This window comes from Mya arenaria, chromosome 11 (genome assembly GCF_026914265.1).
Source record: "Mya arenaria isolate MELC-2E11 chromosome 11, ASM2691426v1".
NCBI classification, from domain to species: Eukaryota; Metazoa; Mollusca; class Bivalvia; order Myida; family Myidae; genus Mya; species Mya arenaria.
In genome coordinates this window covers 27709050-27731421 of record NC_069132.1, presented here as the reverse complement: position 1 = coordinate 27731421, position 22372 = coordinate 27709050, and the positions used below count along the sequence as shown (strand labels likewise).

General features: G+C 35.2%; 1 protein-coding gene across 2 annotated transcripts in view; it reads left to right on the top strand.

The window, feature by feature from the left end:
• LOC128208075 (protein stoned-B-like) overlaps window positions 1-20403 on the top strand; it is a 33844-nt gene extending 13441 nt beyond the window's left edge. For both annotated transcript variants that reach the window (XM_052911402.1, XM_052911401.1), the window contains 3 exons: window positions 8210-12335; window positions 14313-14450; window positions 14718-20403. In XM_052911402.1, coding sequence (XP_052767362.1) covers window positions 8231-12335; window positions 14313-14450; window positions 14718-15079 — 4605 coding nt within the window. In that variant the 5' untranslated portion in view covers window positions 8210-8230 and the 3' untranslated portion in view covers window positions 15080-20403. The remainder of the gene's footprint in view (window positions 1-8209; window positions 12336-14312; window positions 14451-14717) is intronic.
• The last annotated feature ends 1969 nt before the right edge of the window (window positions 20404-22372 follow it).

The window sequence follows — 22372 nt, the reverse complement described above, 5'->3', positions numbered from 1 at the left end:
AAACCCAACCTAATAAAGAATCGATTTCTAATTAGCATCATTCTCTGCTAACCATTTCAGGAAGTGAGCATCTGTGTTAACAATTGTACAGACCTTATCATAACTAATTTGTGGTGATGTTTCTTTTTTATATTTCATGGAAATTATGCCATATTGGTGTAAGTTTGTAAGTATTTTTAAGTCATAATTGGAAATGTTGTCGCAAGGGTTGCATTATGATAGTCACCAGCAAAATGGGAAATACTAAAGTGAAACCAAGGCTAGACCAAATTATATGTGCATGCGAGTTAAGGCCTAGCTGTCACACAGCCGAAATTATTACCTGAGAACAAATTTAGATAGCTATTGCCCTTTGTTACTATTTCATGTCCCGGGCATAAATTGAAAACTACTGGATGGAATTTATTTTAACATTATACAATGGTATAGCACGAAGAGAGGAAGTGCATTGTTAAGGATCCATAACACTTAGCTAATTACAGAGTTATTGCCCTTTTTGTTACATTTTCTTGTCCAGGGTTTAATTAAAAAACAACAACAGGATTGAATTTAATAACATTTCTTTCAATGATAGAACATTATAAAAGGAAGTGCAGTCTGAATGAACCATAACTCATTTTCAGCTAATTACAGAGTAATTGCCCTTTGTAAGCTTTGCTTGTCCGGAGCATTTCTTCAAAACTACTGGATGGAATTCAATTAAACTTTCAATGGTAAAGCAAGACCAGATGAAGTGCAGTGATCAGGATCTATAACTAGTTTTAAAATAATTACTGAGTTATTGCCCTTTGTAACCTTTTCTTGTCTGGAGCATAACTTCAAAAGTAATGTTAAGTAAACACACTTGGTATCACAATAATTATTTAAACACCACCATCATTAAGGTGCTTTCTTGTTTTTCGGTCGTCTGGGAGTTCCAACAACCGCCGCCAATTTGACTGCAGACGAAGTAAATTGAGTGCTGATGATTTTGATTGTACCTTGTTGCAAACCAAGAATCAATCAAAACAGTTGTAATAAAATGCCGTTACTGATGAATCATATTTACTCATTTATCCCCCGGCAATCAACATCATAATTGCATTTTGGAAATAGCCAACTTTTGGTGATGTTATGTGACGTCAATATCAGTATGGGATCGACTAACGCAATGGCGAATAATCAGCAAAAGTTTTTAGAGACATTTCGCTTTCAGGTACCTTTTCGCTATTTACTGGACATGTCCGGCGGACCGGCACATTTTGGGAAGACTGTATCTCTATTTCATAGTTTTTGCCCTTAGTTACTGTTTCTTGTCAGCAGTGTAACTTCTTAATTAGTCAATGATTTTTAAATATACAACCCAATTTGTTTAAGCATGATAAATAAAAATGCCGTGTACAATAGCCTCAGAGGTTTGGTCTCTTTTCAAATACTTTCAATATTTTGTGATCCTGTGTCCAGGCGGCATTCGAGGATATTCGTCACCCCTGTGACAGCTCTAGTCGAATTTGCATGTAATTGGCACTAAAATGGAGCATTTTCAATGCTTAACCAAATTTTGTGGCTTCAATAATTCTCTGGCGTTTTATTGTCAGTCAGCGGCATTTTGATGTTGAGTCAAAAAGAGAAATGAAATTGGCAATGATAAAATAGCAATTATCTGTATTTTTTTATATAGAAATAAAACAGAGGCAATCCTTTCTGGACTCACAGAAATCAGCTTTTTCTCTAGTCTACCATTGATTGAGCATTGATTGTGTTTTAATGTTCGTATGCTCTGGAAGGGAATCACGTTTTTGAATGGTGAGCAATCTTCACGACTTTGTCTTCAGGAACTGCCTGTTTCGCTGATATTGATTTACATCTTCTCGCTAATTATTGTGACAAGAGTGTAGGAATCTTTTGAAAGCCTAAAAGCATAGATAATTGAGGAAATAGGACAGCCTCTATATTTGGAATTTAAGGTAAATAGAATCATACTATTAATCGTATAAATATGTTTGCCTTACATCAGAAATGAGGAACAATTTTTTTAAGGTATGTTAAAGCTTAGCTGTAAAATGTTGAATGACAGGAGATTGAAATATTCTTGGAACATGAAAAAAAGAAAGTGCTCGTTTTTAATATTACTTTTTTATGTGAGACATGGTATAAAGCAATCTGATTCAAATTAGACTATTACTAAACTCATGCTGTTACCGTTCATTTAAGATATATATGAGGCAAGCGTATTTGCACATTAAGGTGTATTTGTTTTTACATTTTTTGTGACCAGTGTAGGTTTCAAAAAAAAGAGCTTTTATTGTTGATTTATATTTTTGTCTGATGTACATGAAGATTGGGCACGTAGCTGGACTGAAAACAATTTACAAGCAGGGATAACACTAGGGAGGTCCTGGGGCATCTCAATACACAGTGGCATCAGCGCTATTCCTGTCAAGCACTCTATCCCAATGGTTGTGCTCTATCCCCATAATGCTCTGTTCAGCAGTAGCCATTGATGCCAGCATGGTTAGAAAAATGATGAGTATGGTAGAAATTCCCGTGTTAAGATCAGGATTGATGGATGCAACAGTTTCATTGGTGTTGAGTCAGATGGGCATCGAGGATTCAATCTCAAAGTCTGCAATTTGTTTGGCGCATTCAGACAATGCTTCTCAAACATAAGGGTAATCCCTTTCATTTTGGAACTGGCAGATAATGGTCAGAGTGGCTTTTTCGTGTGTTCACAAATAAATTACAGTCAACTGCCTAAAGGAGGTAAGAAAGAGGGAGTGTATTTTGCAAAAGATGTCTAGCCTCAATGAGTCCAATTATGAAGTCATATTTCATGATTGACGCTTTTTGTTGGCTGGCCTTGTCATCACCCTCTTCCTGTAGTTGCTCCAAGGCATGAACCACATCACTGTGGGCGTACTTGAAAGGTATGAGTGCATTGGCCTGGCCTGTCCACCTTATCTCACATAGTGTTCTGAGTTTGGTGCGCTGGTTCAGCTTCTCCTGGGCGTCATGGTCACCAGCAAGTTCATCAGTAAAGGCGTTAAGCCTTTTGCCGAATAGTCTAGGGCAAACCCCACCTCCTACACAGTTGTTATTTTGTCGTCTTGTCAGTCGATTCATGGGTGATAAGAGCAAACAAACTGCATCATTGAAAGCCTGCACAACTTTGCACTTTATTTGCTAAGCACACAGATAGATCAGTTCATTCTGTATGTCGGGTGATGTGTATGTTGCCCTATGATTACCTGGAACATTAAAATGCTGGATAGGATCTGTTTCCTTTGAATACAGTAGGGCTAGAAAATTCCTTGTTTTCGGAGTGACCTCTGATAGCGATATTTTGCTGACCACGAAGGATGATCACTTCTATCATTTTCTTGTGACTGTCTGATACAGAACTTATGACTGGTCCCATCTTGCCTGATTGTTTGGTGAGAAAGTGTTCTGCCATAGCTGCAAAATTAGGCCTCAAGTGTCATGTAATTGATTCTGCTTTGAACTCTTTTAACTTTTTCGTGCATCTACAGAAAACGTACATGTATGTGCTTTAAATGATTAATTATTGAGTTGAAGAAGAGTAAAATTGGGAAAATAATGTGCATGCCTGGGCTTTTTGTTGTAAAGGCTGATAAGCCTGGAAGTTTTAAAACAGATCAAGATTGATGAATAAAATTTGCAATTTGGTTTCATAGGAATTACATATACAAACTTTTTTATGTTTCTATTGAAAACATACATTCTACTAAAATGAAAAAAATAAAAATGCTTTTTTGCACAATATTTAACATGTATGATATGGTGTATGGCTGCTCAGGTTTTAGTATGATCTTGAGCCTTCAAATTTATCAACTTAGGGATTTTCAGGCTGTCATCTGGCCATTCTTAAAGACAAAAATGAAAAAATAGAGCTTTGATATTTAAAGACCACAAAAAATCAATGACTTTTCTGCCAATGAATGTAAGGCTTATTATTTATTACGGATTTTTTCTGTAATATCGGAATGTGTGGGAGTTCTATTTTTAACAACAAAAGGTAAAAGCCATTAAATGTCAAGAAATAAATTACATATGCACTGGAATAATTTGTTTCTGGTTTTACATTAGTGACAATGGAAAAATGTATAATAATAGAATTTTCGCACGTTCCTAGAGGTTTGCTAATGTGTATTGTACACATATCCTTAATAAAGTGTCTGAAAGACTCCCCATCATAGATCTTGTAACATTTGTTCCTACATCCATTAAAGGCCAAGCTACTTTTTAACATATATTTATTTCAATGAGACTCCTGATAATGTCTGGAAAATCATGTCTGTTTCTGTACTGTAAATAACAAACTTTTTATTTGAAAATATAAATCTTTTGTGTTCACATTATCATATTGGTGTTATTTATTATCTGAAGATTGAGTTTCTAAATATATATAAAGCAGTGGTTTATATTAGAAATATATTTTAGCAATATATTATTACTAGGCTAGTATTATTACTAGTGCTATATCTGATGCTATATCTGATGCTTAAGTAACTCATTATAAAGTATGAAGGAGGGCCATGTAGACCCTCAATGTGCATAGTTCTGAGGAACCGTACATTTGTTCCTTAAATATCTTGTTAAGGTACATTTGGTTCTTAAAGAATCTTGTTCTAAGGTTCATTTGGTTCCTAAAATGTCTTGTTTAGGTACATCTGTTCCTTAAGTATCTTGTTAAGGTACATTTGTTCCTTAAGTACCTTGTTAAGGTACATTTGGTTTATATAGAATCTAGTTTAGGTACATTTGGTTCCTGAAGTATCTCGTTTAAGTACATTTGGTTCCTAAAGTATCTTGTTTAGGTTTGTTTGGTTTTTAAAGAATCTTGCTTAAGTTCATTCCCTTCCTAAAATATCTTGTTTAGGTATATTTGGTTCCTAAAGAACCTTGTTTAGGTAGATTTGATTCCTAAAGTATCTTGTTTAGGTACATTTGGTTCCTTAAATATCTTGTTTAGGTTCATTTGGTTCCTAAAGAATCTTGTTTAGGTACACTTGGTTCCTAACATATCTTGTTTAGGTATATTTGATTCCTAGAGTATCTTGTTTAGGTACATTTGGTTCCTCAAGTATCTTGTTTAGGTACAGTTGGTTCCTAGAGTATCTTGTTTAGGTACATTTGGTTCCTCAAGTATCTTGTTTAGGTACAGTTGGTTCCTAGAGTATCTTGTTTAGGTACAGTTGGTTCCTAAAGAATCTTGTTTAGTTACAGTTTGTTCCTAGAGTATCTTGTTTAGGTACAGTTGGTTCTTAAAGAATCTTGTTTAGGTACAGTTGGTTCCTAGAGTATCTTGTTTAGGTACAGTTTATTCCTAGAGTATCTTGTTTAGGTACAGTTGGTTCCTAGAGTATCTTGTTTAGGTACAGTTGGTCCCTGAAGTATCTTGTTTAGGTACAGTTGGTTCCTATAGTATCTTGTTTAGGTACAGTTGGTTCCTCAAGTATCTTGTTTAGGTACAGTTGGTTCCTAGAGTATCTTGTTTAGGTACAGTTGGTTCCTCAAGTATCTTGTTTAGGTACATTTGGTTCCTCAAGTATCTTGTTTAGGTACAGTTGGTTCCTCAAGTATCTTGTTTAGGTACAGTTGGTTCCTCAAGTATCTTGTTTAGGTACAGTTGGTTCCTCAAGTATCTTGTTTAGGTACGTTTGGTTCCTTAAGTATCTTGTTTAGGTACAGTTGGTTCCTAGAGTATCTTGTTTAGGTACATTTGGTTCCTCAAGTATCTTGTTTAGGTACATATGGTTACTCAAGTATCTTGTTTAGGTACATATGGTTACTCGAGTATCTTGTTTAGGTACATTTGGTTCCTCAAGTATCTTGTTTTGAGACATTTTGATTTTTCAAGTTTCTTTTAAGGGACATTTGGTTCCTCAAGTATCTTGTTTAGGTACATATGGTTACTCAAGTATCTTGTTTAGGTACATATGGTTACTCGAGTATCTTGTTTAGGTACATTTGGTTCCTCAAGTATCTTGTTTTGAGACATTTTGATTTTTCAAGTTTCTTTTAAGGGACATTTGGTTCCTTAAGTATCATTTACAGGTTAATCAGGTATTGAACATCAGTATTGTAATGTCTATAACCTTTTAGTTGGTGTATTGGTATGCCCGACTTTGAAGGAAATCAATGCTGAGTGTTTTGGCCATATAGCCCTATCATTGCTAAGTAATTGCTTGTACTTTCAAACTTATTATGTTAAATCGATCTCCAATATTCTCCTCTGCAAAAGAATTCACTATTTTATCCTCGGCAAAATACCGAGCCATTTCCCTCTGCAAAATACTTTGAATACCATCTGTATACTGTATCTGTAATCAATGGCATTAAAAGGAGATGGAGTTGTGTTTTTCTGGAAACAAATACATGCTGTCAGAACTTAATTTAATTTCAGTCTCAAGAGACAGACTTGGAAAACTTAGAAATCTCACTGATGACAGTTATGTCCTTTTGTCTTTGGAAATAGCTGTGACATAAAGTGTGTTTTCAGAATGAGAAGTTAAGCATTTTTATTACAAAGTGGCACTAAAATAATATTGTGGTGATACACAATTCCCTAATGGTTTTTCGAAAGCTATTTTTGTTCCTACTTTTTCCTGCTTGGAGAGCTTGCAAATTCTGTTTTCAGACAAACCAAATGGTTATTGATTATATGGAACCAATATCAGGGTATAGGAAAGCGGTTTTCTGTATATGGCATTAATGGTCAATATTGCATTTCCCATGGGGATATGTTGACATAGGTTGCTAATTCCATGGATAATAGATCAGTAAATGAGGTTTACTTGCGTCAGCGCCTATAGAAACAAGTTCCAACATTGAAAACATGAGTTTTCTCATTGAGGTACTAAATCTAACATTAACAAAAGTTTTCTCTTATTTACGTTGGCGATTCACGTCATTTTCGGTGCAAATTTGAAATGAGATATGTGACTCCCATGGAATAATCTTCACTTGTTTAATTTGTGGCTTGATTTTTTGGAGATATTGATCGAAGCTAGCATTTATTATTTCAATAATACATTTTTATACGCCTGAAGGGTTGTATTATGTTATGGCCTCCATCGTCTGTCCGTCTGTCTGTCCGTCCATCCGTCTGTCTGTTCGTCCGTCCGTCTGTCCGTCCGTTAATTCCGTGTCCGGGCCATAACTTGGTAACTAATAAAGCGATTTTCAAATAACTTTATACAAATCATCACTACATTAAAAGGATGTGTCGTGCGCAATTTCCAGGTCCATACCTCAAAGACTAGAATCACCATGGGGGTGCGTTAGCAATTCCGTGTCCGAGCCACAACTTTGTCACTAATAAAGTCATTTTCAAATAACTTTATACAAAGCATCATTACATTAAAAGGATGTGTCGCGCTCAATTTCCAGGTCCATACCTCAAAGACTAGAATCACCATGGGGGGGCGTTACAACTTTGTCACTAATAAAGTCATTTTCAAATAACTTTATACAAAGCATCATTACATTAAAAGGATGTGTCGCGCGCAATTTCCAGGTCCATACCTCAAAGACTAGAATCACCATGGGGGGCTTTAGCAATTCTGTGTCCGGGCCACATCTTTGTTACTCGTCCGTTAGCAATTCCGTGTCCGGGCCATAACTTGGTAACTAATAAAGCGATTTTCAAATAACTTTATACAAATCATCACTACATTAAAAGGACCTCAAGCCGAATCTTCTCCGGGCGTATAATGCTCCGTTTCGCGGTGCTCTTGTTATATTATTGTTTGTTTCTAAGTAATGATTGAAATCAGAAGATAATTTAACATTAAATGTACCTTAATAAATATCCATAAGATTACATGCCTTTTTGTATCCAAATTTGTCATAGAATGTGGTTTGTAACCTATAATATTATGTAGAATTATCTGCAGTTAGTGTTACTTAAATTGATTATAACAGTGGAACCTTTCAGTAAGATCCAATAATGTTTAGCGTGGTCTAGACTTTTTGGCGTCCACCTCTCTTCCAAGAGGTTGTGGTATTGACCACTGCAAGCAGCAGTGGTGATCATGTAATAATGTTACTGCTGGTTTCAACCTTGGATAAATATAGGGATTAAATCAGATCATACATTTCCCCACAATTGAGGTATTAACACTCATATTATAGCTTTCATCACAATCAAGCCTAATGATAATTAGGCTTTTAGTATAGACCAAATTCAAAGATTTTTCTGTTTCAGGTGGAGCTGGTAAAGTAGAGAATGTCCAAGCAGTCATTTGACGACTCTTCCAATCTTGTAGACATCCCAGCCCTGACTGATGGTGATGAGAAAAAGTGCGATGCAAGTGGGAACACCAGCGACCTCCAGCCTGACCTTCTCTCATTTGATGATCCAGAGCCGTCTGATTTGAAAGAACATCTAGATAAACCAAAGTCCAAGAAAAGCAAGGCAAAACGGCTATTCAAAAGAGCAAAATCCCCAATCAGTGGTGCTTTCAATAAGACTAAGAAAGAGTTTGAAAAGTTGAGCAATTTACCAAAGCATCATTATTCATCATCACCTAAGTCACCCACTAAATCTCCCTCAAAAGAAAATCTTACTGAGGAATACTCCAAGCTTGAGAAAAAGTTAAGTGAGAAAACATCTGAAGAATGGCTTCAGTTTCAACAGATGCAAGACAGAATACAGCAGTCACTGCATAAGACAAAATCCACTTTAAGCAAGTTATCATCAGAGAGTGAAGATAATGAGGGAATACAGTCTAAGCCACTGACCACAAGGTGGACTGGTTTTGAGGATGATTCTGGATTAGAACCAGAAGTAATTGATACATCTTTGAATCCTAGAATCAGTATTACTGGTGCCAATGACTCAGAATTAAAAGACTCCTCTGATCTTGTGGACACTGGAACAGATGAAAACATTCTCATCGATACAACAGATGAAAGTTCCTTGATAGACACTGGCTTTATTGATACTAATCCTTTAACACCCACCAAAGCATTCCCTATTCATTCACCAAATATGGATGATAACCTAATGGACGATTCTGTTATGTCTGAGCATGAAAATCTGAAAGAATCACTGACAAAACCACCTCTTAAATTACCAACTGGAGAAATCTTTACGAAAAAGATAAGTAGTGATGATATGTTAGGTTTAATGGATAACAGTGAGCAAAATTCAATGACAGACCAGGAAGTTCATGGTGATGTTGCTCAACCAATCGATGATTTGGATAGTTTTTTTGGTGGAGAAACTTCAGAAAAACACAATAGTGTTGGACATGAGGAAAACAGTGATTCTATTTTGACTGGTTATACATTTACATCATCAGGTGAAAAGGTGGCTGTAGATAATGACATTTTAATGTTTGAAAAACCTCTAAGTGAAATTGTGAAGACTTCTAAGCCTAATGTTAAGCCCTCTGATCAAGTCCCAATCATAAGACCTCCAAGTAGAGGGGAGCCACGAATTCCTGATGTTCGCGCTCCAAAAAGAGATGAGGGGGAGTTGTTCAGCTTGGATGATGACACAGATTTAACCCCAGTGCAACCAATGCAGGATAGTCAACAAGGTCAACAATTCGATCAGAGAGAGGGTCACAAATCTGAGCCTGTCCTGCCAATGTTTGTTGAACCTTTACAACCTGTAAAACCCACTCCTAAACCAACTGAAAAAGACCAAGCTGTTCCCCAGGTAGATGAGTTTGCAGTTTTTGACAGACAATCACAATGCCAGTCTGCAACTCCTACATCTTTTTTAGATGAGTTTGCAAGTTTTGATCCAATAAAATCTGATACCTATACATCCTCTAATATTATGCAATCAAGTACTTCACCAGTCAATGTCAATGTAACTGGAAGTACCTCTAATGCTCCGATGTTTGGGTCATCACCACAGACTGGGGGCTCAGCCTATGGTTCAATGCCATCTTCCAGTTTAGACATTTTCTCAAAGATCAAAATGATGTCTTCAGGTAGCCAGCCTGTTTCTCCAGCAAGAAGAAAGGTTCCTGAAAAGCCTAAGGATCATTTTGGATTTGTTAAGAAAGCGCTGAAACCAGGAGAAAAGGAAGATAATGAGGAGGAGGATGGATATAAACCACTTGCTACGCTGTCTAAAAAAAAGGAGAGTGAAGAACTGAAATCTGACATTGATGAAGCAGACGATGGTAATGCTGTTAACAATCCTTTTCTATCAGGTAGTTTCAATCAGACCGAAGTTCAGAATATTAGTACTATAAATGCTGCAGAATTGTTTGGACTTGAACCAGGCACAGCTCATATTGATAGTGGCATAGATGATTTCTTTGCATCTTCAAGTGACTCTAGGACACAGAATGATGCAGAACTTGCAAAAGACCAAGCTAAAGGTTGGGTAGATCCGACTGCAGCTGATATAGTGGACTTTGGAGCTGATTTAGATACAGACACGGCTTGGGATGATTCCCACATTCCAGTAGAAAAGAAACCAACTGTCTGTGTATGGGGTGGTGAGCAGGAAGCAGTTCTAGTTGACAGGGGTGAAGATTCTAATCCATTCCAGGATGATTTCTCAAAGTTTGATGAAGTTCCAGCATTACAAGGTACCGGAGAGGCTGCCAATCCTTTTATGATAACTGATAATGTAGAGGTTAATGTTTCAACAGCAAATCCTTTTTTCGACTTTGGTGATGATAAGACTGATGATACTGATGGAAGACCAGACCTGGTTGGAGGCAAAGCTCACCCTGCCACATTGTCTGATAGTGAAAGTTTTTTTCTGGATTCAGTAGCAGACACAAAACAAGGAGTTGAGGCAATTGATGATGTATTTGATCCATTTAATGTCACTTCAAAGTCATCATCTTCTGATCAAAACCAAGACAGCTCTAATGCAGAAAATTCTGAATCTCTTGACCATTTCTCTAGTGTTGCAGCCTCCGGTGATAAGCAGCTGGCAAAACCATCGGATGATGATGATCATAGTTTCATGCTGGATATTAAACCTGTCACGTCAGAGAAATTAAAAACAGATTCGTTACCTATTGCTCCTGCTATAGCTCCTCCTCCAAAGGCTCCGAAATCCCCACAACCGCCAAGAATAAATCCATTTGACAGAGAATCCCCAGCAGAAGAAGACTTTGCTCAGTTTGATGTGAAGGACAAACAAAAGGAAAAAGATGGAGAGAAGCCTAAGGAGCAGAATGAAGAAAGGTTACCCACAAGTATGTCTATGGAGAGTGAAACAACTACAGAAGAAGAAGATGAGAATCTTGAACCACTGGAGCCCTTCCTTCCTGAATGTGATAGAGATAGCTTCAAGCTAATGCTAAGATACCCGACTAAAAAGAAAATCGCAGGAAATAGATATTGGAAAAATGTGTGTGTGAAGATTGAGAAACAGAAAGATGGCATTCAGATACGAGTTTTAAATGATGCTAGGGATGCTCTTCCAATCCAAGAACTTTTATTGCAGCCTTGTTACTCACTCTCTGATATCTCCCTTCAACAGTATGATCAGTATGGTAAAATTCACACATGCAAACTACAATATGTGTTCTATAAAGAAAGAGTTGGTATAAAAACTGAAAGAATTACACCTGCAATTGTTAAATTAAAGAAAAGAAGTGAAAAGCCAAAAGCTACAATGATTCTTGATCATTCCCCTCAAGTTTCTGAACTGCTCAAGTTTGGAAGTCTGGATAAAAGTGAAATTACAGAATTTGTTCGTAAACTAGAGGATGTTTTCATGCATCTTGAAGCTCAACGAGAAAAGACATTGACATATACTAAAGATGAAATAACAGCTGAGGTTCATGATGAATACTATGCAGAACTAGATAAGGAAGGCAAGGTGACCTTTCAAAAGGCAAGAATGAGAGTGTTTGTACTGGCCTTTCTTACTGGCATGCCTGTTGTAGAAATAGGCTTAAATGACAGACGTAGAAAAGGCAAGGAGGTGGTGGGTAGATGTGATATCATTCCAATTAAAACTGAGGAGTGGATAAGACTTGAAAATGTGGAATTCCATTGTAGTGTTGACCGAGATGAGTTTGAAAAGACAAATAACATCAAATTTCGCCCATTGGATGCCTGTCAGTTCGAACTGATGAGGTACCGAGTGCGTTTACGCGAGAATAAAGAACTTCCATTGCAATTGACAATTCAGCAAATTATAAAGAACAGAAAATGTGAAGTTAGATGTGACCTGCTAGTTACAGGCTACCATTCCTACAGCAAGAAACATGGTCAGTTCCCCTGTGAAGACATTGAGGTCCGATTTCCCATTCCCGAGGTCTGGATTTACATGTTCCGCTATGAGCGTCGCTTTGGATATGGCTCTGTACACTCAGCTGCACGAAAACCTGGAAAAATTAAAGGTAAGTGCAGAATTCCTCAAATTTATGAATAATAATTTCCCATGTATAAAAATTCAGATGTAAAGGCCCAAAGAAAAACAAGTATTTTGTTTACTTGAAGGTCACAGTTGTATAACAGTATTTTTATGCCCCCACAAAGTGGCGGCATATAGGGTTGCCCTTGTCCGTACGTACGTACGTCCCGAAGATTGTTTCCGATCTAATTCTTGAAAACCGTTTGTCCAATCCTCACCAAACTTTAAACACATGTTTGTGACCATAATATCTTGATCAAGTTCGATAGTCATGGAAATCGCTTTAGTCATTTAGGAGTTACGGCCCTTTTTTGCCAAAAATTCCCGAAGATTGTTTCCGATCTAATTCTTGAAAACCGTTTGTCCAATCCTCACCAAACTTTAAACACATGTTTGTGACCATAATATCTTGATCAAGTTCGATAGTCATGGAAATCGCTTTAGTCATTTAGGAGTTACGGCCCTTTTTTGCCAAAAATATATGTTTCCAATCTAATTCTTGAAAAGTATGTGTCCAATCCTCACCAAACTTTACATACATGATTGTGACCATAATATCTTGATCAAGTTCGATAGCCATGGAAATCGCTTTTGTCATTTAGGAGTTACGGCCCTTTATTTGCAAAAAAAGACTTGAAAAATACGTCCCGAAGATTGTTTCCGATCTAATTCTTGAAAACTGTTTGTCCAATCCTCACCAAACTTTTAACACATGTTTGTGACCATAATATCTTGATCAAGTTCGATAGCCATGGAAATCGCTTTAATCATTTAGGAGTTAGGGCCCTCAGATTATCCTGAATAATCATTATGGCTTATTTTCTGTGACAAAAAATCGAAGTGGGGGCATCCGTGTCCTATGGACACATTTCTAGTTTATATACAGACTCATGTTGTTGCTTTTTCCAGTTTGTTCTATAAAACATGATTGTAATTTAATCAAATTGAGGAAAATGCTTTTTTGTGTCACCTGCGAAGTATTAAGGACTGGGATTACTTTGTATGGTGTTGTTGTTACACTCTTGTTTCTAATCAGTAAGTTGAACAATTTGGTGTATAATCTTTATACTTGGTATGCACAACGGTCATGGTCAGGATCATCCCTAGTAACTTTTTAACAACTTGGTGTAGAGTCTTCCAAACTTTGCATATGCACATTGGTCATAGTCAGTTGATAACCTCTTTTGATTTTAGGTCAATAGGTCAAAAGTCAAGGAGATGATGATCTTAAGTAGAAAAATTATGAGCACTCAAGATAGATGACATCTGTGATTTGCAAAATTCTAGTATTAAATAATTAAAGCATACATGTAGTTGTAAATTTGCTGTGCTTGAAATCTTCAAAATCAAATTAAGTTTTATCCTGTCTTCAAATAAGCTGCATTAACAGATATGACAAAGTATAAAAAGAAAGTTGGTCTGTTCTATTTTTACCAGACGAAATTGATTACACTTGCGTAATGGAATTTATATCATCGGAAATGTCTGGAAGAGTCGGATGAGGAATTTAACTTCCATGGAAACAGTTCCATATTTGCTATAACTGAATTGATTTAAATGAAGCAAAACATTATTGATCTCTTTCTTTGAGTAAGACTGATGTTGATCAGGCATGAAATATTGTTCCTTTGGTAATAAAAAGTTATTATTTCATTTCAATCATGGCTTTTTATGGTCATTTTTTTAGCTCTGTTGTTAATATAGCTGAAAAAATGTCTGCATAACACAAAATGGAGATAGCTGTCAGCTGATAATTATCTTTTTCAAGTCCATTTCTTCTGAAGAAAAGCATTTTAAACAGTAAAGTTGTCATTTTTGATATGCCAAAAAAACACATAAACACTTGGGTTAAATGCATACATTGTACATATGTACCACAATACACTCACATATGTCAAAATCATATTTCTTCAAGGTTTGTTAAAAATTCATATCCTGAGCATAATTATGTTGCACCATGCAGGTCTGGAGCGGTTGACAATGATGGCTCAAGGAAATCTCAACCAGGCACTGATGGAGGCTGACGTGGGCACAGCCAAGTATGAGCATGTGTATCGAGCTATTGTGTGGCGTATTCCCAGACTACCCATTAGAAACCAAGGTTAGTTAAATTAATGTATTTAGTTTACAACAATTTGTGAAAAAAGTTTTGACATTATTTTAATAAATTACATAAATATCCTTATTGGCACAGTTAGTGAGAATGCATGGGGGAAACCAGACTACCTGGAGGAAACCTGCTTGTACGACTTTATGACTGCTTACCATCCTTGAATCTTGAAATAAGATCTCACTGGCCATATGACAGAAGAAGTTTTCCAACTACCCAAATCACATATTTTGATTGCTTTCTATTGTTTAACTTCAGGTGCTTATACCAGCCATCTGTTCCGTTTGAAACTTGAGCTAGGCCCGCATGATGAATTCCCAGAGTCTTTTGAGACACACACTAGCGTGTCATTCACCATGCCCTGCAGCACAGTATCACAGTCTCAGATTCGCAGCATTGCTGTCACCAATCAGAACCCGCCTGAGAAATGGGTGCGCTCATCAGCTAGCTACGAGTATCGCATAGAAATTGAGCATCTGGATGAATACCCTGAGTTGATGGCAATAGGATCGGTATACAAGGAAGCTGCTCGTCCATCTTTAAAACCAGAGGAAGAAGAAAAGGAAGAGCGGGACCCTAGACTGGCACAGTCTGATTCTGATTCTAGTGATAGTGATTAATAATATATGCAGCTACCAGTCTGGATATTTGACTAGTGGTGCGAGATTCTGACTCGAGCTACATAAATGAGAAGCAGTTATCAGTCTGGATAATTGACTGAAACAGTCAGACTCTGATATAAAATGGCAGTTATAAATAAAAGGTGCAATAACCAGTCATGATCCTAGACTGGCATTATCAGGTTAAGTCCCAAATGACAGTGATTAAAAAACAAATGCAGAAACCAGTCTAGATGTTAGATTAAGAGGAAAGGTCAAAATCTGATTCAAGAATATTTATGATTTATCACTAGTGCAACAAAAAGTCTACTATTATAAGAAGCAGGGGTAGAGAGAAAAGGGACTTCAAGATGGTTCAAGTCAGAGTCTGCATCAACCATGACTTATATCAGCTGCTATAACTAAACAGATTTCAACAATAGCCGCATCTTTTCAGTTTCTTTAGATTTAGGAAGTCGGTATAAAAACTGCTTCTCATTTGATATTGCACTCAACTGACCACCAGTAAAACTGATCTAGCATGTTTGGTTATTTCAATAGACTGGCATGATAAAAAATGTAGGACTAGTGTGTGTGTTGTTCCATGCTATTGCATTTCAAATAACATAATAGTGTTATACTGGATGTATACTAGATAGCCAACATTTTAGCAGATATATATATATATAAACATTGTAGTCATATTTATTACAACTGTTATACATGGTTCCTTTTGAAGAGTTACACTCTATCTGTTTTCTGTTAGCACCATGATGTCAAATAAAAGTACTTAATAATACGGTAGACAGATAATATCTTTGGCAGAATGATTTCTTACTTAGAAGTTACCGTACAAGTATTGGTACAGAAATTATTTGTTTACATAGGTAAAAATGAATGCTAATCAATTTTCCTTTGAGATTACCCTCTTTTACATTTGAATTACATTATTTCCTTGAATATATAATTATTACTATAAGATTAGAGTTCATTAAGTAATTTCTTTGTGTAGAAGTAACCTAAGGGAGCGCAGCACAGCGAAGTGACCATGGTTTCTGATTCTCAAAGAAATTACTGAATAAATTCTAAATGACTTAGTGTTAGCCCCTCCCAGATTGCATCAGCTTTAAAATTAAGCTGTACACCTGTCAAAACGACAAGTCAATCACTGCAAGATATTGTTATGTCATTTTAATCAGCATGGACACTGAAATTGCGCCTTTGCATGTGCAAACAGTAGGCATGTGCAAACAGTAGGCATGGCTATGTGCGCATGTGCACCTATAGCAATTTTCTTAATCATGAAAAGACATCTTCAGCAATAAGTAACAATTCTTCACATAAAAGGAAATTAATGTTACACATTTTAAAAATCTTGTGCCCATGATTGGCTGACAATGTAGGGCAAACACTTAATCAGTTTTTATCACACTTAAATTTTGAATTTAGATCAGTTGCCATTACCATTATGTTTATTAACAGATCATTAAATTTTATTTTTAAAAAGTTTACTTTCTGTTGTTGAGATATTTGTTAAAATATTCATCAGTCATATCAAGAATTTGAATTTCCTTTCTGCTTTTGGAATTTCCTATAAAATAATGGCGACCATATTGATTACTTATAGAAAATGTATTTCCCTTTATATTACTGATGGAGACTTTTATTAACTATGACAATGTGACCGATTGTTTACACTAATAACAGGGTATAAAAGTGTTCTCGAATTGTTCGCAAATGAAGCAATTTTGATAGAGCAGGCATTGACGTGTCTCAATGAACTTGTCCAGGATAACTCTGAATTCCACCATATTGATTGACGATCACTTTGGAGAATCAATTCTGCCTTTCTGAGGTCTGGCTTGCAGTTCCCACATTGATTGTTCAGGAAATACTGAGACCTCTTGAGTTAATTGTTTATATTATTTCCCCAAGGTCCCATCTTAATGTCACAGTAGTCGGTCTTGTAAATGCAGATTTATGTCTTATAACACTGCTTTCTATCAGTGCCTGAACAGTTTCTTACACAAAATAGAAGTAGTGGAATATTTGTAGTACAGGGATGTGATTGTTCACATATTTCCATGGATCAAATGGCTCCAGGGACCAAAAAATTAAATGAACTTCTTGCTTTTGATTGTTGCTGTATTTGTTGTCAGAAATAACGCTCCAATTTGCTTCAAAGTCTGGAGAGCCCTCAAAATGACTTCGAAAAACAGGTATGCTCTGCTTCACCCCCTTTGACACCCATTTGGGGCCTAAAGCACCGCCCAAACCCATCATCAAGAGTTTAAGCCATTCAGTTGCCAGGTCAATCACATCCCTGCAATGCTTTAGGAATGATTTGAGAATATTGCCAATGCTGTTTAACCTTATAATACGTGTTTAGATCTAAAATCACATGATAAGTGTTTAGATCTTATATAACATTATAAGTGTTTAAACCTTAATTAACATGATAAGTGTTTAGATCTTAAATCGCATAATAAGTGTTTAGATTTGAAATCACATAATAAGTGTTTAGATTTGAAATCTTATATTGAGTGTTTAGATCTGAAATCGCATATAAAGTGTTTAGATCTAAAATAACATAAGTGTTTTGATCTGAAATCACATAAAAAGTGTTTAGATTGGAAATATTATGATAAGTGTTTAGATCTGAAATTACATAATAAGGGTATAGATTTGAAATCTTATAATTAGTGTTTTTGAAATATTTCTAACAGAAATGTAAAACAAATACAGTCCTGTTTATAAACTATGTTGTTAAGTTTGTCAGCGAAATGTAGTACTTCTTGCAAATAATGAATAACGGTAGATACATATATTGCCATAGATCTGTTATGTGTATTTTGATCTTTTTGATTATCACATTTTACTTGTTTACCTCATTTTTCCCGTATTTATTTGTGCCATATTTAGTTTGATTGTATATTATACAGAGAGTAGCACTGTATGTACATGTATTTGCTTGTTTACTTTTTATGTAGAAAAAAGAACTGAGTCATTTGATTGTATTAGGAATCGGGGCCATCTCATTATCGAGCAGGATAAAATATCTCGGGATAAAAAAATCAATTGAATACAATGGAAGTATTAGAATTGGAATCAAAATTTGAACGACTTATTTCGATACAAATATTGTTTCATTTTTAAGGCATAAATGTTTTTCGAAAAATATTGCATAATATCTTATAATATAAAATTCAGAAAAACGACCGTACCGTTGTAATCGTTAATCAGGGGGTCTCTTTAATAGTATCATTTCATCTAGGTAGGAATGAAATTTATAAAACACCTATCAGGTTTAAGTGTATTTTCATCGTCATTTCTAGGATGCTTATTTAGCTATCAAATTTTATGCAGGGTATTAATTGCTTATTTTTCGTACTCAAGTTTGAAGGAATCCGTTGTTCACACATAAAACGTAATTTATTATGGTGATACCTTAATTTAAATTTAATTTAATTTAAAGTCATGTTGAGACCAAGTTTTTGAAAATAATTTATTACACAAATATTATTATTATTTTATTTTCCATTTGTTCTATATTATATGTATATCCTAGTCTTTTATATTATAAGTCTTTGAGATATTTATTTGATATGTTGATGTTAAAAATTGAAAGCTTACTGATAGTATTACAGAACTCTATAAATGGTATAATGATTTACAGTCATTTATAATCACATTAAAGTGTAAAAGTCAGCTATATACAACTAATATACTTGTACTCATTAACTATTCATAAGTTTCCTTATTGTTGTTATTTTAGAATGGCTGGTTTGAATGGATTATGAACCTTGCAATGCTGGCAAGGAAAATGAAGAATGTTTTTGTGAAGACACATGTGGTACATTTAACTTGTGTTTTTTATAACATAAAAAGCTAGTATTGTCATAGCCTTGGTCTTGTTGCTACGGCAGCTGTAGGATTGTTGAAAATCTCTATCCTTAGCCTTAAATCCTAAATCGTTCAAGATTACCATAGTCATGTTTCCAGTGGCAAATACGCACATGTATAGCATGGCCCATAACTTTGGCTTTTTTATTTTCGGAGTTCTGATCCTGGCTCTACTGGGGAAATAACAACAGACGAGCATTGGGGTTTGCTTTATGGCACTCTTGTTTGTCTAATTGTAGGTCAAATATATGATATATTGAAGTACCGGTAGTTGAAACTTAGTAATGCTCATATTCTATGCTCATTGCTTTCTGTATTGTGAACACAATGTTTTGTATTCCCACCATTAGTTTTGTTGTCTTTTAATGGGAAACAATGGCAATTGAACATTTTTCAAAGTTAATCGCCAAAATAGTGACGGCACATAGCGGTTTCATGTTTCATTGATGGAAGTGTTTTATTTGATTTACACAGATATTTCTTTACTGCATCTAAAATGATACATCTTATTATTTACATTTCTTACAGTCTTTGAATTGATATTTCTTTTTTAATGTATATCACTATATGTGTATAGATATACCATATTTCATTTATAATCAAACATGTATGCGAATCAAACGTTAGCAGCTTACAACAGGTATACAGCATTAAGTGAAGACTTTTTTTGAAGGAAGATTAACTTATCATTGATTGAATTACATTTTTCTAGATAATTATGTTTTCTCAATTCATAAATCATAATGTACTGATTTATTAAAGTATGTTGTGTATATGTAATGTTATATTTCGAAGTATTGTGAAATTAATGTTTTCCTATTAAAAAATTATTAAGATCTTCTGCGAAATATTGATCATCAATTGATTACCTTGTGTTAAAATCAACTTAAATAAACTTTAAAGTAGTTAAGTGAGGCAGATATTTATCATATGCTACTTTTAAAGTAAAACTATATAAAATTATACTCGAAATATCACTATTATAAAAATTTATGCAACATAGAAATATCATGCTTATTATGTCTTCTTCATTGTTCGATGATTATTTGATTTTATTGAAGTAAAAAAAAAGATTGTTTTGACTGCAAAATTAAAAAAACAAAAGTTGCTTTAGAAGAACCACAGTATTTGTAATAAGAAACAATGATAGTATTTGAGAATAATTTGATAAACCCTATCAATGGAAATTGTTAATTGACATTAAATATATGAGTTCTACAATGACAATTTATCGCTAAACGTGAAGTAGGTAGTGGAAGGTTAATCACACAGTAAATATTAATTGTTTCATTGTTTGTACATGCATAATTGTTGAGTCTGTGAAGTAGGTAACATACTGAATTTGTTAATGGTTTTTGTTTTGTATTATGTTATTTTGTATTGGCGTATACATTACTTTGATATTGTTTTTATTAGACAAGTTCTATAAAAAGTTGAGTAAATATACTTGTTGAGTTTTGTTTGAACCCCTTTTCAAAGTCGGAATTCTTCTGTACCCATTTTGTTGAATGAAATAGTCTCTAGTAAAAGCACTTAAAAATTAAAGGTTTTGTCAAACAGTGAAAAAATTGGTTGCTAAAATTTTATTTGGAATATTATGTATCAAGCATTTATTTATGAATATGAAAGCTACCAGATATTGCAATATCGATGAGAGTTTATTATGTCGGGAGACATTGTTTTAGCTCTGTCCGTCATTGCGTAAGTCACACTTTGTTTTCGCTCGATAACTATAGAGCGCTTGCACGCAGTCACTTCATACTTGGTATGCAGGTTGGTCATGACCTATACTCATTTTCAAACACAAGATCAAATGCGTTGACCCTCAGGTCGAAAACAATATGTTGGCAGTGACCTTTAGCTAAAAATTGGTTTCCATTCAAGAACGCTTGCACCTAGGAACTTTATACTTGGTATGCAAGTTAGTCATGATTAGTTGATGACCCCTATTGATTTTAAGATCACTGTGATCTTACGCAGTAGATGTACACTATTGAATAGTTGCAGGTGAAAAAGCCAAACTTCAAGGTCACTGTTGTTTCGTCTCCAGTCCAGAAGTACAAATTTCATGTCCATCATTGATTATTTCTCAGCTAAGATCACACAATGGGGGGGGGGAGGAGTGGTGAGTGCCATGTATTAACAGCTTTTGTTCACCCGATGGCCAGCATATGCAAAGATGCCAAGACCTATGTTACAATAAGAAAGGTGAATCTGCGTAAAGATAGCGAAAGACCTTTACATGCATATAGTTTGGTTTTACTGCCAGAAAAAGGTGAATCTACCACATCTTCCCATTGTGTATCAGAAAATTCCATGTGAGAAACATAAAAATAAAAAGTATATAATAAAACATGTGCTAACTTTCTAGAAGATAAATGCACACATGTGATTGGTCGTGTGTGATAGAAAAATGTTGTTTAAAAAGAAAATGATGTCACGCCTCAAAGAAGATGTCACAGCCCATGACAAATGAGCAGTGAGACAAAAAAATCACAAGTAAAATTGCCTGAATGAAATCTATTAGGTATACATACCTAGTAATTTTTATTAATGGAAAAATACAAAAAAGCTGCGAAAATTAAATTAATTGTAAACTTATAATGTGGTACTTCAGTTAGTTAGTTTCGATGCATTGTACACATCGATACCAAGTTTATGTAAGTTTTTGACAATTTTCTCTTTTTCGCTATTTCATCATATGGTGTATAGCCCCTTTAATGGGACCATGTTTGAAGAAATGTTAATTCAGTTTCAGAAGGTCTGCCTTTACACATTGGCTACATTTTGACTTGATCCATGTTACTATAGTGGGGGGGGGGGAATTTATTTATCCTCATTTTGAGTGTATGGGAGTGTCAGAAGGCCTGCCTGTGCCCATTGACTGCATTATGACTTGATAGGTGTTGTTATAGAGGGCGGAATTTACCCTTATGTCGGGATGAGGTGTAAAGTATTCTTGTTCACCAGAGTGATGATGCTATGCGTACCACAGATTTATCACGATCGATCCTCTGATGAATGAGAATGGTGTAAAGCTGAAGGTAATAATTTAAAACCAAAAAATGGGGTAAGAAGGATTAATCATAAAACACAACCAAGAAGGCCAGACATATTAATTTTAGTCTAGCAAGACACTATTTACCTCATCTTAGTTCTGGTTGCATCAGTTGAAATAAATAAGCAATGAATCATCCACACTAAGAGTCTCAGAAGGCCTGTAATTTAAGAGATAACATTGAAAATAAGGGCTATTGAGTTATTGTGCAGACACAGTTTTCTTAAGGCTGTTGACCTTAAAACTACTGACATCAAAATAAATAGAGATCGTTTACTGGTCAAGAGTAACCTACCACTGAAGTTTCATAGTCCTAGGTCAAACTGTTCTCAAGTTAATGTGTTGACAAGACG